The sequence below is a fragment of the Loa loa genome, assembly GCF_000183805.2.
Source record: "Loa loa unplaced genomic scaffold supercont3.19, whole genome shotgun sequence".
NCBI classification, from domain to species: Eukaryota; Metazoa; Nematoda; class Chromadorea; order Rhabditida; family Onchocercidae; genus Loa; species Loa loa.
The window spans coordinates 57,392-75,818 of record NW_018108199.1 but is presented as its reverse complement, the minus strand read 5'-3'; the positions used below and the strand labels follow the sequence as shown (position 1 = coordinate 75,818).

The 18,427-nt window shown below is 32.6% G+C and overlaps 5 protein-coding genes across 5 annotated transcripts in view; 4 read left to right on the top strand and 1 right to left on the bottom strand.

The window, feature by feature from the left end:
• Nucleotides 1-2,892, top strand: part of LOAG_16786 (cyclophilin-6) — a 7,208-nt gene extending 4,316 nt beyond the window's left edge. The window contains exons 11-13 of the mRNA XM_020449444.1: nt 1,980-2,017; nt 2,393-2,499; nt 2,591-2,892. Of these exons, the coding sequence (XP_020307031.1) occupies nt 1,980-2,017; nt 2,393-2,499; nt 2,591-2,750 (305 nt within the window). The 3' untranslated portion in view covers nt 2,751-2,892. The remainder of the gene's footprint in view (nt 1-1,979; nt 2,018-2,392; nt 2,500-2,590) is intronic.
• Nucleotides 2,893-3,720: 828 nt separating this feature from the next.
• LOAG_06108 (hypothetical protein) lies at nt 3,721-4,321 on the top strand (the record flags this gene model as incomplete). Its single annotated transcript, XM_003141644.2, has 2 exons — nt 3,721-3,901; nt 4,185-4,321. 2 exons carry the CDS (start codon nt 3,721-3,723, stop codon nt 4,319-4,321), a joined length of 318 nt encoding a protein of 105 aa, XP_003141692.2.
• Nucleotides 4,322-10,692: 6,371 nt separating this feature from the next.
• Nucleotides 10,693-12,582, top strand: LOAG_06107 (hypothetical protein; the record flags this gene model as incomplete). Its single annotated transcript, XM_003141643.2, has 5 exons — nt 10,693-10,819; nt 10,957-11,179; nt 11,471-11,730; nt 12,127-12,295; nt 12,372-12,582. The coding sequence occupies exons 1-5, from the start codon at nt 10,750-10,752 to the stop codon at nt 12,580-12,582; spliced, it is 933 nt and encodes a 310-aa protein (XP_003141691.2). The 5' UTR covers nt 10,693-10,749.
• Nucleotides 12,583-13,501: 919 nt separating this feature from the next.
• LOAG_06106 (hypothetical protein) lies at nt 13,502-15,538 on the bottom strand (the record flags this gene model as incomplete). The annotated part of the gene is made up of 6 exons (XM_003141642.1): nt 13,502-13,674; nt 13,762-13,926; nt 14,295-14,393; nt 14,511-14,681; nt 14,991-15,120; nt 15,344-15,538. The coding sequence occupies 6 exons, from the start codon at nt 15,536-15,538 to the stop codon at nt 13,502-13,504; spliced, it is 933 nt and encodes a 310-aa protein (XP_003141690.1).
• A 1,872-nt stretch (nt 15,539-17,410) lies between these two features.
• Nucleotides 17,411-18,427, top strand: part of LOAG_16785 (CBR-PDE-5 protein) — a gene marked incomplete at its 3' end in the record, with an annotated part of 4,527 nt that continues 3,510 nt past the window's right edge. The window contains exons 1-2 of the mRNA XM_020449443.1: nt 17,411-17,608; nt 17,917-18,169. Coding sequence (XP_020307030.1) covers nt 17,438-17,608; nt 17,917-18,169 — 424 coding nt within the window. The 5' untranslated portion in view covers nt 17,411-17,437. The remainder of the gene's footprint in view (nt 17,609-17,916; nt 18,170-18,427) is intronic.

Sequence of the window (18,427 nt, the reverse complement as noted above, 5' to 3'; positions counted from 1 at the left end):
AGTAAGTAAGTACGTATATATATATATATATATATATATATATATATATATATATATATATATATATATATATACCTAAACAACTAAATGATTCGTTAAAAAATGAATTAAAAAAAGACAGGAAATCTAATCGAATTCTTTGGGATCTTTTGGAGTGCAAGAATGTCGATAAATGCGCATTTTCATATCCGTTCGTTCATACGTGCACACATGATCTTTATCACATTTGCACCTGGAAATTTTTTAATCATGGAAATTAAATTTTATCAAGTACTGGGTCTGTGATACGGTAAGGTGCCGGTTTAATAACTGCTGGAGCAAGTACAGATTGAATAGATTTTCTTTTTTTTTTTGCAAGCAGGTACTCTAGTGAATTCCTGAATAGATATTTTCCCCGGATTTATATTTATACCCCTGCGAATGTTATAGAGTAGGTTTGATTGCGCCAACTCATCTAGATTCCACTGAATGGTTGATAAGCGCGTGGGATGGGAATGGATTATAAGAGGGTGAAAAGAGAAGGAGTGGAATCCCGGAAATTTATTGTTCAACACTTATTTATTGGACGATTTCGATGATGAATACAATTAAATAAACAGACTTTATTTTATCACAAAAATACAAACTTACCATGACTTGACCCATTTTAATGGCGGATAACCGTTAATGGTAAAGCTATAGAAACCGCAAGGTTCACGGTACGGTATGCATTCTGGAGATGATGAATCGAATTCAGGTTCCTGTAATAAATAGTAGTTAATGTTGGTTTGAACTTCTTGTTCAAAGAATCCCGAATTGAATTGAATTTTCTAATACATTTTAAGTGACTCAAGTCTTTTTATGAGATTTAGGTTCTTTCAGTTTTTCATGTGCTAAATGACTTTTTCCGATTTTTTAAAAGTTTTTCCGTATAAGGAATGACAGTTACATTATCTGTACAAAGTTTAATCAGGGTTAAGTCATAGATCCATCTTGTTTAACTTACTGGAAATAGATCTGGGTTCATCCTGGGCGGTACCCATTTCTTTCCTTTGTATATTTGACCAATATTTTCTGTCAATCCAGTGATAATTAATACGGCACAGGCGATTCTGGACTTCATTATATGCTTTTTTCAATATCTGATGCATATGTAAATCAATATATGATGGACCCATTATTTGAATATAATTCAGAGAAGAAGCGTAACGTTTTCCTTTTTCTATCCATGTTCGAAGCATTGAAAGGTTCGAAGTATTCGAAGCATGTTCGAAGCATTAGTAGAAAGCTATCCACAGCAAAAAATATGTTATTAGTAACCTTGTGAATTGATTAAATACAAAGGCAGTTTCAAAAGTTGAATTTTTAGGATTAATGATCTGATATATCTCTATAACTGAGTATGGCTACTTGCTAATATTACTTGACAAACGTTATGACCCAAGATATGTGTAGTGTAAGAATCCAGACTCTCGTTATAACTTTATGAGTACAGTTTATGCTGTTTAAGGTAAACAGTAATACAGCTGTGCGTCTGATGTTCCATTCTTTGACTTCTAATAGAAGCTAATAGCATTCCATACCTGATAGATAGTCTTTGGGTTTTTTCAGTTTGGTATTCGCTTACTCTCAACGGTCAGTGCTTGTTTTCTTTTGTTTAGTCCAGGAGCTACTGGAATATCTTAACGTTGTAAAGTTCAGTTTCACTTGCTTAATCTAATGTCACTTTCAAATTAAGCTTACAGTCCCTTTACTGGTTCAGCTCTTGGATTTCTAACTTCCATATTTATAACCACTTTTGAGCGATATAAAATTATAGCTCCATGTAAGTTTAAAATAAAAGGGGTACATATATAATTTATACACGTTAACTTTTGCTTATATTCTTTAAAATCTATTTAATGAAATGAATGGCTTGAAAATTGTTCAACTGTCAAGAACCGAATCTTAGTATCTTAACCTCAACGTCAGTACTTTTACAATCAGTATTTTCGTTATAGGATCGGGAAAACGGGCACACAAGCCGGATATTGCAGAGGTTAGTATTGTAAGTCGAAATGTTTTCTCTAGCTTCGTCAAAAGTGTAAAAATAATTCACTAAGTTAAAGAAGGTATATATACTAAAAAAAAACATAATAAAAAATATGTTGAAATTGGTGAGTTTTATTCATACTTTTCGTATCATATAGTTGTCAAAGCATTAGACTTACGGAATACACTTGATGAAGCCGGATGTAAAAATCTGTTTTTTTTCAGCGGTGTCGATTACCTTTTAATGACAGTGATATGGATATAAATCTTATTCCATATTTCCGGACGTTAGGGAACTTCCCGGTTTTATCTACAGTGATTTTGTTAATTTACCATAAGATGTAATTTGAGTAGTCAAGAAATTTAACAGCTAGTTTTTCAGAAGTTTCACATCGAGCATAAGAAACTAAAATCAGAGAAGTGTAATGAGAAAGAGAAGAAATTGCAATCTAACGAAAGGATAAAGCAATATTCAAAAAAACGCTTAAAGTTTGGATTTCACTAAAAGCCCTTCGATTATCTTTCTCCACTGTTTTTCATTTTTCCACTCTTTCTTGGGTTATATACAAGAATATTTTAGCTCGCCAGACCATAGAGATCATTCACGATCTTATCGTCATGAACGACCGGTAAGCCGTAAATTACATGTACACAAACGTTCAAGAAGCCGTGAAACTCGCGCACATCGGCGATCAAGAAGTCGTGAAACACATGAACATCAGCGATCATATCGACGTTGATATATAATATTGTTTCCGATATTTCTAATTGTAATAAAAAAAGTGGTAAAAGTGTGGAAGATAATCGTTCAAATGGGGATCAGAAAACAGGTAAACCATGATCTTAAGTAGGAGAGGGATGTGGGAAGAAAGAGAATGAATAAGGTCTTCATCTTAATTTGTAAAGTTCTCTCTACAAAGAATATTGATTACTCCCTAATGTCGATTATTCCTGGTCGAAAAAACTGTTGGTAATGCTTTGTTCAAGGTACCAGAAGTTATAATTGTTGAGTCAGGTTTGTTTGCACAATCTCACAACTCCTTCAGTAAATATTTTGGAATCATGGGCCAGGCAATCGGTACCACTCCTAACAAACAGATTTTGTAGTGCCATTGATTAAATTAAGCCATTCATTCTGTCCTCTAATTAAGTTTCAGTATACCATTTCCAAAGTTGATGTCAATTCCTTTAGGATAAAATTGCAGTTCTCGAATCTCGCGCTAATTTTAATATCATTAATTTTAAATATATTGTTTTTAAGGAATTTCTGTATCGCATTATCTTCTAACCTAACACTGTGGACAGTAACCATCACATTGCGACAGGGGAGCTCTCTCTTTACCCCAATTATGCTAAATAGCTACCTTGTTATTCGTTTTTTCCCAAAATATTTTCGAAATTTAACTTTGTAATAAAGCCAGGCAGAAGGGAGTGAGGCCTATATAGGTCACTTAAACCAGAAACTAACACTTATACAATAATGAACTGACAATCTCGATTATTTGTTGGGTAAGCCCGAGAAGTACTTCGACATGAATTATTTGAGAAAGTATTCAAAGTATAGTTTCATAAATAGTGATTCCTTTGAAACTGCATATTAAGGGAAGTAAAAGAAGAAATTTGCGGGAAGTCCAAATAACTGATGTTTTAGTTTTTCTTCGTAGTTTCCGGTGGAATAAGCCGTCTTGTACGGAACGAGGATTCAGGATAATGAAGGGGTCTCTTTGTCACCACTTGTTATCCATAAATGAGAACATAACTACGTCATGTAACTCATTTATGACGTGCTTGCTTTTGTTGGTTGCATCAGAACCAATCAGCCAAATGCTTCCCCTTATCCAGAACATTGATCGTCCAAATGATACCGTAACAATATGCACTACTCGAGTGGGTAAGTTAAAATGTCAAGATCGTATCAGATCTTCATCACATTATTCTTGCTGTTTAATTAGATTTTATGATAGAGTGGACATCACGAGGTTATTTTAAATGATATATGGCAGATACATTTAAACTCTGAACAATTCAAATCATATTAACCGAATAAAGTGGTCAGTATTCTTGAAACTGTCATGATATGCCCAATATTAGCTACCTCATCAGTGGAAATAGCTCACAGGTACACAAAATTAATTTATGTAAAACATATTTTATATTAGGTATGCTCTCTTCAGATGGTCCATTGGTCACTGGTTATCCGAGTTTAACTGGCCAACAAGCAACACAGTTACATCAAAATGAAGCTTACTATAGTGAAATGGCTGCATTCGTAACAGTTGGACGTAAAAATGTCAAAATTACAGATTTATAAATGGAGTTTACTTTAATGGAGAAACTTAGATGCATTTGACAATCTAGTTAAATAAAGAAACGGTGGATTTTCTGTCTTATATTCATTGTCACCTAGTTTTCATATATCATTAATCGAATAATTCATATACTATAATTTTTTTTTTTTAAAAACTTGCTTTTACCAAATAAGAGGAACTTATAAAATGGAAATGAAAGGGAGGATTCATTTCCATTATATTACAATTATACTTAAGAATTATAATATTGATGGGAAATGACGTGATTACAAGAAGGAATGATTTGTAATCATTTCGAAACATACAAACGAATTGCTTTGAGCATTACACATACAATAGGATTCATTGTTAATGAACTAAATTCCATTTCTTCTTGTTTTTAATGAAGGAACGAAATACAGACAAATACAAATGACGTGACGTACAGTAATAGCGTTGACATATCAATAATAGAAATACTATTTAATATATAATTATTTGAAGTAATAATATCTGTTTAATTTGAATAGATGTTGGATGGACTTGTCACTTCACAATGGTACTCATTGCTTCAGGTACCGTAATTGAACGACCATATAAGTGTGTATGGTTGCTTGTTCCTCCTTTAATTTTTACAATAATTAAGGAATGCAGTCTAATTAGTTTCACTTTTCGTACTTATTTCATCACTACTTTGGTTAAACTTATTTGATTAGAATATTTTTAACAGTTAAATGTGGAAAAAAAAGTAACAAAAAGGGAAAATTTTATGATCTGTAACCATTTGTAAGCGCTAATTAGCCTGGAAGATGAAAATGGAGCATTTGACCTTGCCAGGCTTATGAACCAATGATACTGAAAGATACCAATAATTTGTCAAATTTTTGTATGTTTCTTACATTTCTCCTCTTTTCCTTGATATTTAATGAATCCTTAATAACCATTTCTGATTGGATATGTTTGGTAGCATTGATTTATTGTTTCCTTTTCGACCTCCTCGAACTAAGAACTCTTTTTTTGCCCGTCTTGACATCCTTACTCATTCTATCTTCATTTTTTCCTAACTGTTAAAAGGATAGTGACAAAATCACTTCCCTCTCTTAGCTTCGGGGACTCTGACCTGTATTGTCTTGTCGGAAGAATGGCTTCTAGAAATCGAATCAAAGTCTTCGGAACAACAAGCATCTGTTGTGCTAGCTTATTTCCTTCCTATATTCTTCGGACCACCTCTTTCCTCATTTATATTCGGATATTAATGTGCTTGCTTATTGAATTGTGTCCTGTATGTGCGTGCGTGTGTGTGTATGTGTGTGTATGTGTATGTGTGTGTGTGTGTATGTGTATGTGCGTATGTGTATTTGTATGTGTGTGTGTGTATGTATGTGCGTGTGTTAGTCGTAAACAGAAAATTGATTATTAAGGACAGTGTCACTGTTTGGTAAATTTAGAGGTGACAACAATTGAGGGAGAGGATTCAACTGATGACATTTGTTTACTCATACACTTAATTGCAATTTTAAAGTGGATAAGGAAAAAGCCGTTAGATTTGCTATGATTAATTGAAATTGAAAAATGACATGAAAAGTGTAAACAGAGAGGAAAATTTATTTCTTAAGACAATCTAACTAATCACGGTAATTATTTTCAACTTTTCCGGTCTAATTCATCATACACTTAATTACTACATATTTAAATTTAAATTTAGCATACTATGCACTATCATATAATGATGATACTTATCTCTCTTTATACTTAACTAATAATGATAATGAGTCAATCAAATCGAGCATGAGAATTAAGACTCAAAGTAGAATCCATCTAACATCCATAGCCTAAAATTTGGGAAAGCTAATTACAATGAAAAAAATTAGCTGAAGGTTGTCCAAACATTTTATAAAACTCAAAGATTATCAAGAGATGTGAAAAATTGAAAGGCTACAAAAATGATGACAATGGATGGTCATTTCCAATCAAAGAATTAAATAAATGATAAACATTCCCAGTGCTATAAGCTTTATTGGAGAAGATTGGAAGAAATTTTAGGCAGTTGTTGTGAGAATAGGAAAAGGAGGTATTTGAGCTAATTATGGTATATGAACAAAAAAGGAAATGTGGAAAGGGGACAGTCAACTCGTTCGATTGTTACTAATTGTTTACTTGTTATATGAATAAATAAATCCTCAAATAGATGAAATAAGTATGAGAATTATTCTTCAAGAAAAAATTTTCAAAAAAAAAATAATTCTTTCAAAAAATTAATCATTGTTTGGATGAAATGCATGGATGATATGTTTTATGAGAAGACCAATTGGGTCGGTCATTTGTTGTACAGACTGCTCAAATATCTCCACAATGATATGCTGATGATTATATATCGAGATGATGACTAAGAAGCTCGAAATGACCTTTACTCACCCAAAGCTTCCAAATGCATCATACTTCTTCATTATTGCATCATACTTTAACATTACCAAAAAAAAAAAAAAAAAAAAAAACAAAATAAAAATGGAGCAAAAACTTAGTTATAACAGTTTTTATTTAAAAAATTTGAATGGAGAAAATTTCAAGAATTTTTTGAGACCAATTGTTATTGCACCAATCTTTGTTCTTTAGACATATTGTTAAATGTCTAAGTTATCTACAAATTGGCATCACTAATGGATAGTGGGTAGGACATTAAAGAATGTTTAGTTCACTGATATTGGAATTAGATCGAGCTGAATCATTCCAAATTATTGGAATTAGATTGAGCTGAGTCATCTCAAACTCTCTTTCAAATTTACAATTTCCCGCCTTTTCCAACCTTTTATCAATTTATCACCAGACTGTATAAACCTTTTATTTTATGTTGCGCGATGCTATTTATTTTTGTTTTTTTTGGTTGTTGAAATGGACGGATTGCATCGCTGATGCATTTTAATTAAAAGGCATGTAATTAACAGTTAATCTACCTGGGATAATTTATTGGAAGTTTTTATTGTTAAACATTCAGTTAAATCTACATCTTGATTTCATTGAAAATATATTTGGAATGAATGATAAACTCTTCGATGCTTCAAAAACAAAACTTACTTGTTTAAGGATATTAGGACTACTTTGATATCACCGAAATGATCTTAATGGTGACAGATTTTGGGGCATGATTATTTAAAAACAGTTTCTTCTAGTCTTCATAAAAAGGGAAAAGAATGAATGAATAATCGTCAAAATTATTATAATGATCGTTTTTTCTTTGTAATTAATATTTTCGTTTAACGAAAGAGACTCCATCATTAGCTTAAGCTGAAGTAAAGCGCATAAATTTGTCCTCTTGCAGTGTTTCAATAATTTCAAATTCAAATATAACAATAAGATTGTTCGGTTTTTGATTATTGAGTTGAGAGATGTTTGTTTTTACCATTTATTATTAGCTGATATCCGTCCATAACCATAATAATGACGATTTATTAATTATCCGGAATTCAGATACTTATAAAAAGGAAAAGAACTTGATAAAGATTTGGAAATTAATGGTTTTTGAGAAAAAAAAAAGGAGCTAAATACATTTGAATGAAAGATAGAGAACAATGAAATAGAGCAAAAGGAATTTATAAGTGGTTATGTGTAAACCGGATAATTAGAACTATCGATATCCAGTTTTATAATTGATACATGTCTGATTTACATTTTACTGAGTTACCTGAAATTAAATTTCAAGTCTAAATGAATTTTCAAATAAAAATTCAATGCTTGAAAATTTGGCAAAGATATCTCTCACTGTTATGGAATGGCTTGTGAAGTATTGAAGTTTTGCAGAATTGTGTACTTCATATGGAAGTAATCCGCTAATAACAAAACAGCTACCAGAAAAATTTTAAATGGAAGAATTGTCGACATTATGATAATTTTCTGAAATATCAGGATAATAGTGGTGATGATAATAGTCATGATAATGATAATGATGGTGATGTTGATGGTTGATGATAATTGTAATGATAATAATGGTATAATGATGATACAAATGATCCTAGAGGCTTTTTTCTGGCAGTGAAAAGTAATGATAAAGTATGTATGCAAGGAGCGATGTGCTGCTGTATGCATCGAAAGGCTTTGCTACAATGCACATTTATATATTTTGCTCCTTATGTCATTTGATGCTTTTGCTTCGACTGAGGATGTTCATCATCTTACGTATGCGTGTGTACGTGTTGTATGTGTGTGTGTGTGTGTGTGTATGTATGTGTCTGTGTCTGTCTGTGTATGTGTGTATTTGTGGGTGTTTATGTCTGTCCATTTGCAAAATGATAAATTAAGAGCAAAGAAAGATTGCAGATAATTGCTGTCCGAATTCAATAAATAGGTTTTCATATCAGCTGCTATCAGTGATAAGTACATTTGAAAAAATATATGGCTACTCGTGATAATAAATATGTTAAAAGTGTATTGATAGTTAGGAAAAGTGATTTTCTTTGATGAATATGATAACAAAAAGTTGTTTCGTTTCCCGACAAAGGCCAGAAGGAAGGAGTTCATTTAAGTTAGTATTCATTTAAACTCATATTCGATTAAGAGCAAGATTGGCCAGATCTTTTATAGGCAGGACTTTTGGGATTTATTTATTCCAGTTTTGGCTTATAGTTGTAAGACTTTAAGTCAAAGACTTGACAATCGATGACATTCTAATTCAGTTTTCCTCACTCACTTGTTATTATTATTTTTCATTACTTTATTTTAGCTGAAAAATTAAATAAAATCACAGAGTGAATCGATAGAAAAAGTGAAATTTATGCTGGCATTCGATTCATTTAATTATATAACTAATTCTGATTCATTTACTTACATAATTTTAAACCAACGAATTTAAGAAGCAATTTAAAAAAATTCCAAAAGTATATAGGAAAATATATTATATTCAAAAAGGTTAGCACTAATAGTAATAAATTTTGAATTACTAACATACGTCTTAACAAGGATAAAGCAAATAAGGAAAATTATGCATAATTTGCATTCGAGCAATTATTCCATTTATCCCTTCATGGGTATATGTTAAAATAAATTAAAGTATAAATTTTGTGAGTAATAATATGCATGAATGGATTCAATTGATGCATTTACAAATGAATATTTGTGGTTTGTTACTGATCGTAAATTGCACTCAGCACATGACATGTGGAAATAATTTCAAAAATGTATTCCACAGAAAAATTCTTCAATGCAAATTTCTCATTAGAACAATACAAAACTCAGTGGAATATTTGGCATTTTTGATCACAAAAAAATATTATTTCCCTTGAAAATATTAAATAAATTTAAAACACATTGCTCCGCTCAACAATTACTAATTTCGAAATTTTTTTTCACAACGAAAAAAAAACAAAAAGTAGGAGAGAGAGAGAGGAGGAGGAGGAGGAGGAGGAGGAGAGAGAGAGAGAGAGAGAGAGAGAGAGGTAAGGTTCATTTAACTGGTTGATAATTCCGGGAAGCTGTAAATGTATAGGAGTTGGGATTCTGCTTGTCACTTGACGGTATATTCAGTATCGTTCAAATGATTACTAGATAAATCAACTTGATGCTCCCAGTCTTCCATGTTTTGCTAAATTATTAAAATAACGGGAGTATCCTAGTGATCGTATGCAAGTGCGACTATCAAATCCTTTTTTCCTTAATGTACCTGATTATGAAATAATTCATCAAAAAGAAAGAAACAGTAAAAGAAGTAGTACTTTAGCAAGAAACATCAGAAATACTAGTCTAATGAGTGTGATAAAAACAAGGAAGAGTTAAATTTAGTGTATTGACAGAAATTAAAAGAGAGAGTCACTTCACTTTCTGGAAGAGGCAAAAAAATACTTTCTTTGACAAGTGAAAAACTCACGAACGTGCTTCGCTACACTAAATTATTGAATTTAACCATTTCGTAGATGAAATTCATTTTTGCTTTCACTCGAATTTGCTTCGCTTATTCTACCACAATAGAAAAACTGAATGAATTAGACTTATCAAAAATTCTCCGATCATATTTTCATCAGGAAGTCTATTACAGCTTGCAATTTAAAAATAAAAAATAGCTGAGTGGGTATTTAGAAAGAAATGTACCGAAAGATATTTGAGATCACGCAAAATAACTCTTTCCAGGCCCGTGGTTTCCATATTTCATTCAAGTATGTACCCCAACAATCATCACAGAATGTGCAAGATGAAAACAACAGTCTGCTGACCAATGATAACATTCCAGATTTGGTTTATTCGTCATTTTCCTTATTTTCCTCCCACCCTTCTACTATGTTTTCTTCAGTTGTCGTCGATGTCCACAGTGATGAAATTAGTTCAAGTGAGTTGTTACCATTAAATGCTCCTCCTTATCCCATCCTTCAATCTTCCTCAAAACGCATCGATCGTTTCACTCTCTACTAAAGCCTATTCTTCCAGGCATGTCCTTAGCTTCACAAGAGTTGTTTTAGTGTGTTAAACGATGAAAGTAGATCGTAAGGGGCTTACTGCTTCTTTCCTCACATTATTTATAGGAATATTTGGGAGTGATGGTAAGTTTATCAGTAATCATTTTAATCTTTTCATTCCATATGTATTGTGCCACCAACTTATTCTTTTGATCTTTTTGAATTCATTATCAGTTAAATGCATCGTGATAAAATTATCACGTAGCAGTTAGTTATTTCAGGAGAGCACTGCACAGTTCGGATCACTTCATCCTCAGCAGTTGATAACGATTCACCCTTTTTCGGTATCTCAGGTATTCTCAATTCAACACAATACGTAGATAGCGAAGAACCGTTCAAATGCCAGTTTATATTCCTCGGTAGTGGAACCGAAAGAGTTCAAATTACATTCCTTTATTTCAATTTGTATGCGCGGATTCCCCATTTGAATAACATGACCAAAAGGTAAGTTAGTGAGAGTAAGAACATTGGTATTAAGCTGGTACTTCATTTCTGTTTTGTGATTTTTTCTGATCATAAGATTGCAGCTTATAGATGAACTGTAGATTCCCCTACCTGCAGTTGTTCAGTAAACCCAAGATAATACAGTGATATTTCCTTATCACTCATCATTTCGTGTCACTGAGTAACCCATCCAGTGATTCTTTAACGATCGGAAATAAGGGTGAACATGTTTGAAAAAGTATTAATGGATCCATACTGATGTCATGTTGAAGTTATTTGAGTTGATTGAAGGTGCTATGAAATGGACCACTTGTCAGCTCATGTACTGATAGGTACCCGCATGTCTCGAATCGAAGACTTCTGTGGTGCTGAAACACCTCCTCGGCTGATGTCTACCAAAAATCTATTGACTTTGGATTATGTGGTTCGATCTACCAAAGCAACAAGACGGATGATGGCTAACGCTAAAAATTTTGGATTTATACTAAAGTATCATTTTCGGTCTGATCTAGGCTTGTCAGAAATGAATGCTGAAGTAAGAAATGATTTGAGTGAGTTTGTTTTCGTTAATAAATTCCTTTTACTTCTTTCGCTTTCATATTTCTCCATGTACATTTGATACTCTTTCGTTTACTGCACACGTTGCATATTTTCTTTTTCAATCTGTAAGGAATATTTCATGTAAGAGAGGCAACGACTTGGGGGCTGAGATATACGAACAATCTAGAGATCGGTATTTCGACAGACTAGTGAATGAGTTGATGGTTACCTATCGTTTCTTATTTTAGAACTTACGTACTACTGCATCAATTCACCGTAAATGCAATAATCAAGATAGTAGTAAACTGGATTGCAGAGGGTTGTAATAATCTTAGTAATACATTTAATAATTTAAAATATGAAGTCGCGCAGTTAATTATGTGGGAAACAATTGCGGTACGTTTCAGCTTGCCATTATGAGTTTAATTCATCTCGGCGCAACTCAGGTGACATTTTCTCTCCCAATCATCCAGGATATTATCCTCGCAACATTGACTGCCATTACATATTTCATGGAACTGAGAAACAGGTCGTTGCTATACATTTTGAATATTTTGACGTGGAAGGATTAGCTACGTAAGTTTTCGACAACTTCTGATCTTCATATTCTTTATGAAAGTAGCAGTGATTTGGAGTACTATACATTCTTCAGCTGCGGTGACAGTACGCACAGCGATTACGTACTATTCAGCAACTACCAGACTCAGGATCGTACCAATCGTCGCTATTGCGGTCAGATTTGTCCAACAGACTCAATTGTTAGTGAATCGAACTATTTCCGGATGTTGTTTCGCTCCAATGATATCTTTGACGCCACTGGCTTCTATGCTCACTACCAATTTATTACAGAACGTAGGTCTTGACTAAAAAATGATAGTCTCTGTTAAATCAAATGTGGTATTCTCAACAAAATCCAGAACTTTCATATCATCCAATCCTATTAATATTACATCGCGCCATTAATTTTGAATTAAATGAGTGGCAGAAGGGATGACAGGGAAGATAGCAGAAGAAAAAATCAAAAATCACATGATTACTGATAAAGGAGATAACAGAGGTTTCGAAGTCTGTTATGTTATATATCGTTTCTGCTAAATTCTCTGAGGTTGAAAATACTTCGAATTATAATAATCAACAATTTCAATCGACAGCTTACCTGCGAAATGATTTTTACAGTGGAAAACAACATTCGTTGAACTAAAGTCATCAGTGATTAGTATCCAAGGATTAAATTACCTAAAATTTAGTAATAAGGTCCGGTGGTGCATTCTTTGCTAACAAGTATGCTCACGTATGAACAGCGCACAAGAAATGTCCATGTAGGGAGTGATGTTCACATTCACTTAGTTATGAATGCTACAACTATTTCAGAAGTTTCACAAATCAACCGCGTGAAAGTGACCACTAATTCGTGCTCCTTTGCAAAGTTATCGCCAACTTGGTCAGCTGTGCTACTATCTCTGAAAATCATTCACAGATGGATCTCATGATTGCATGATTTGCAAGAACTTTTGGAATGTAAGATCTCATATTAGAAACCAAAAGCCTCAGATCGATTCTCAGGTGTATCTAATAATTATCGAGTACTTCCCAGCAGTAATACTCTCTACAGTGGTACATCTCGCTCATCACTCTGAACATGTTAGGCATTAGCCGTTTATTACATAAAACTTCAGTTCTAAAGGGTAGAGTTCAAGCTTGAAGTTGCATGCAACCATTTGAAATCTGCATATTCACAGCAAAATTAGAGCATCTTAAGACTGCAACAAATTGAAATCATCGTTATGATATAGTAGTATTGGCTTTTACTAATAATAGATCACGACAAGTATTTCCCATACACTCAAATTCTTCAGCACAGTCACGTATCGCCAAACTGCACCATCGTCCTTCTACTTTGACACAGAGGCCATATTGACACATCTCACCAGATCGACAAACCTTCCCGAAACATTCTGAAATATTAATCAGTATACAAATTTTTTCTACTTCATTACTCTTAGCATGCCTTACATCGTGTAAACGTCTAATATTATTATTACCATTTTTTGTGCAACGCCCACTGATGCATACATAAGGTGTGGGACATTCTCCGTAACACAGCAACCCTTGAAGATGCCTACATTGACCCTCGCGACAGGCATGATCCGGTGGACAACGATTGGTGCAAGGATCCAGAATGCATCGTCCCTCTACACAAATTGTACCTGCATAAAAACCTCAACTTTAGGAATAACATGTACTGATGATGACATACTCCATATACAATACAAATGCCTAGTTTTCATCTTGCATAGTTTTCTGCGTTATTTGCAGAATCTGTATTCATTTTACAGTATTACATATTTTCTGGAAGTGCTAGGATCCGTATTATTTGAGAAATCACTGTAGTTTCAGTCGTCTTTCTACTTGTCGTCTAGTTTAAGTAATATCCGAATATATGGCCATGTTTCCCGGCACACTACTCATTAAGTCATTTATTTGCTATCAGGATTAGAATTTTAAACTGCAAAAATAGTATTTTGAACCGGATTTTTGGATATGTGTAATTAAACAAGCGCAGAAGTTGTCGTACCTCCTTGACATACCGCAGAAGTGCAGTCTTGACCGATAGCTGTCTGACACGTACCTTGTAAGCAAAACGAACCCGTTCCACAACTTACATGTGCACAACCTGCAAATCGAATCCAATAACGAAAATTAGAATCCTATTTTCTAGTTAACTCGAAGTTTAAATATCATGAAAACGTATTTGAATCTGAGACACAGTGCCCTTTTCGGCACACTTCACCAGGGTCACAATTGCATGCTATTGAGTGTCTGCTGGACAACATGCACTTGTTCTGATAACAATTGAATGTTGGACCACAATCGAAATGAGTTATACAGAAAGTATTGGTTACTGTCAGACATTTTCCATCTCGACAAATCTCATCTTCGGTACATTTTATTCCAACACATCCTGAAATGAATGATGACGGTGTTATTTTAAGGTAATCGGAATTGATATACCGTTGTTCGTTTGCTCTGAGCTCAGTGTTACTCACTTTCTTAGTCTTAATGAAAGGCATTAAAGGTATTTCATTCAGTTATGAATAGAGAAATAAATGTTATCACATGTGATAAGAAAAGAAGCTGCCAAAAAATTGATATAAAAGAGAAGTTCTCGCATATCAAAGTAAGGATAAATTGTATGCAGACTGACTGGATATCATTGTACAAGTTTTGATTTCGAATATCACCTTCTCCATGATTACATAAAACACTTAACTATCTTCAACACATCGACCATTGATACATCTTCCATTCAAGCCACAGTTGGAGGTTATGGATCTGAACTGATGTTCGGACAACTCTACATTTCGATTACAAGGCAATCCAGGTGTTGGGTAACATCGTCCCTGTTATGAAGTATAGCTGACAAATTTAAAAAAAAAAAAAAAAAAAAAACAAGTATGAAGAATCTCTTGAGAAGAGAATGATTAATTTGATAAAAGGAGGTTATGTCTGAAATTTCTCCGAGTATTCATCACTAATTAACTACTCACTTGTGTGTTCTCACATCATCTCGGTTTTCTTGAAAGTTTCGAAGAGTGAATTGAAAAAGTTATGAATTAAAGTTACCTTATAGCATCTGGAATAGGAATTGCATTTCACCTGTTCACAATTACGTGGTGCTGTTACATTGCTGTCAGAGTAACATTCGTTAGTTATACAGGTGAAATTCGCTGGACATTCAAACTGGCCAAATATGACCGGACAAAGTTCCGCAAAGGTATTATTCACGGAATATACTAATAATATAAGGAACACAAACATCTTCAATCTGAAACTAATTAATTATTTGGAGAGAAGACATGGAGATATAGCTATGAGAGATTTATCACATTATTTTAAAATGATTGAGGTTCATATTATTTGCTCTGGCTCTATATATGGTAATTTACCCAACCAAATGAATGGATATAAATTGAGTAAGGCATATCACAAAGCATCGAATTTTTATGCAAGCCAAGAAATTGCCAAGTTTTTGCTGCCTAAGTTAAAATAATAAAAGACACTGCTAGGATGACCGTAGCTTTATGTAGTAGTAGCCATATAATTGGAATTTAAATAGCTTAGTTGAAGGTATTATAGACTAATTACTGCATGCTATAAGTTGTTGGTCATTGAAAAAACAAATAAGCAAAACATATGTATTAGTGATAGTGAAAATGGTGATATTGTTGATAGCGTAGTAATTCTATCACAGAAAGTCGGTGTTAACGACAGTTGTCAGCTACCTGTCAATACAATTCAATCAGCAGTGACATCAAAATGATCGAAAAAAAAACAATGGGAAGGTTGATAGTGATTTGTTTTATCAAAATAGAAAAGGCAATTGGAAGATTCATTTGCTTATTTATGGTTTATGGTATTTCCATATTTCTATACCTGTTCCTTTTACTTTTACTTGAAATGGTAACATATGATAAAACTTTTACCCGCAACCAGATCAAGATGAAATTTGGCAAGGATTCATTCATTTCAACAATTTTATGGAATTTTTGTAGGAACTAAATTGGCGAATTTGCTATGTACGATAAATCAAACAACAGTTGATTGGCAATAGGGTTTGCAAAGTAGGTTAAACGATGCAATTTTCACGCTCCAAATCTATGAAACACTTTGCTATGCAGGGATCATTTTTAAAATGACTGTATAAATCGAAACACGAAAAAATGGAAATTATTCTCGATCAAGTGAAGTAAGTTATTCATGTTGTTGAAAGTGGTAAAGAATGGAATAGAAAGTGATTTTTGTTAATAAATAAAATAGCACAGAAGTGCTAATTAGAATATTTCTGAGCATTGTATCAAAGTTATGTCTGAAATTTTTAAAAATTTTGCTCTTCAAAATAAAGGTTGAAAACCCTGAACTTCTATTCAAATTGATTTGAAACCTTTTTCTTTTTTCTCCTCGTTTACTCACTGCTTCAATCTATTCAACTTTTCAAAACTTCAAACAATTATCAGACAGTGCCTGGAAAGTGTCATTAGTCATGAATTAGTTCAGAGCTTAGTTGAGTAAATTGAAATCCAAGTTAAAAGTATGCAAATTTTTGTTTTTCAAGATTTTTACAAGACAATTCAGTAATCACAAGTCTATACATTTGCAACGACTAATTGCACCAATCAACTTTGTTAGTCAAAAGTTAATTTTGACAATGAAACTATTATTGCTACTGATTAAGGCTTATGTTATCTACCTAGTTGAAAACTTAGTGTTATCTTAAAGTAAGTAGTATAAACTTTTCTATTTATAATAATCCAATTCTCGAGTAATAATCCGTAGTTTGTGGTAAATTAAATAATTTAAGGCATTATGGGAGACGATTTTATGTGAATGTTTGAGTCCGTATACTGGTTATTGAAATGCGTTAACAACACCATTGTCATTAAATGATTGATGATTTCTAAATTTAGTATAAGGCTTATTCGCTTTTGACGTAATCAGAGATATTAAGGGAAAAGATAGAAAAAATAATAATTAGGTAGCGGTTGCTATGGTTGTCAGAAGCATCTGCATATTTCGAATAAATCATTATTGTTAAAAAGGGCTTACCCATCTTCCGAGCTACTTTACTGCTGCTAATTCTATCGTCTCATTCTAACTGAGTTCTGAGTACTGATTTTAAAATTTATAGGTTACAAAGTATTTAAAAGAAAACTATTACCTATGGAATCACGAGAGCAGCGTACTGTTGCATATCTCAATTCACATCCCAAATTCCTGGAAAATTATGCAACCGGGCCAAACGTGACCAATGAGGTATTTCATCGCTGGTGTTCCAGGCGTAATATAAGGTTTAAAAAGGAAACCTTAAAAGAAATGAATAGACCATGGATGGTAAGCAATGTTCGACACATATTACAGATGAAACGTTTGCCAGCCATGTTAAAAGGACTTTTGTATTTAATACACATTTCATTTAATGCATAAATTTTGCTTTAAACACTTAGAAGAACTTATAAACGTAGAAATCAATGTGTAAAGGTAAGTGAGACAGGTCAAGAATAGGAATATCCTTCTTTGTTAACCACTCATTAAATCTGACAACGTAAAACAGTGAAACATTACCATATCCTGTAGATATCTACAATTTCATTGTTCATGTCACTTACTTATCATCTTCCCAATGGACTTACTCATTTCAGGCAGATAACCTGTCCGGTCTTCATAATTTGCTTATCTCCAATGGTAATAACGTGCCTCTCATTTTATATGAATTGGGATATGCTTGTGCACAGTTAACACATAATAAATTGTTTGATGTGATGATATATAATAAGAATAATGCTTACTTCATTGATCGAACAGGAAATAATGTCCAGTTAAAGGAAGTGACCAAAGAGAAACGATTGCCTGTCTATACGAAAAAAGTGGAAGACTACTTCGGAGTCTTGCTAGGTTAACTCCTTATTCCTGCTTATTATTATTATTATTATTATTATTATTATTATTATTATTATTATTATTATTATTATTATTATTATTATTATTATTATTATTATTATTATTATTATTATTATTATTATTATTATTATTATTATTATTATTATTATTATTATTATTATTATTATTATTATTATTATTATTATTATTATTATTATTATTATTATTATTATTATTATTATTATTATTATTATTATTATTATTATTATTATT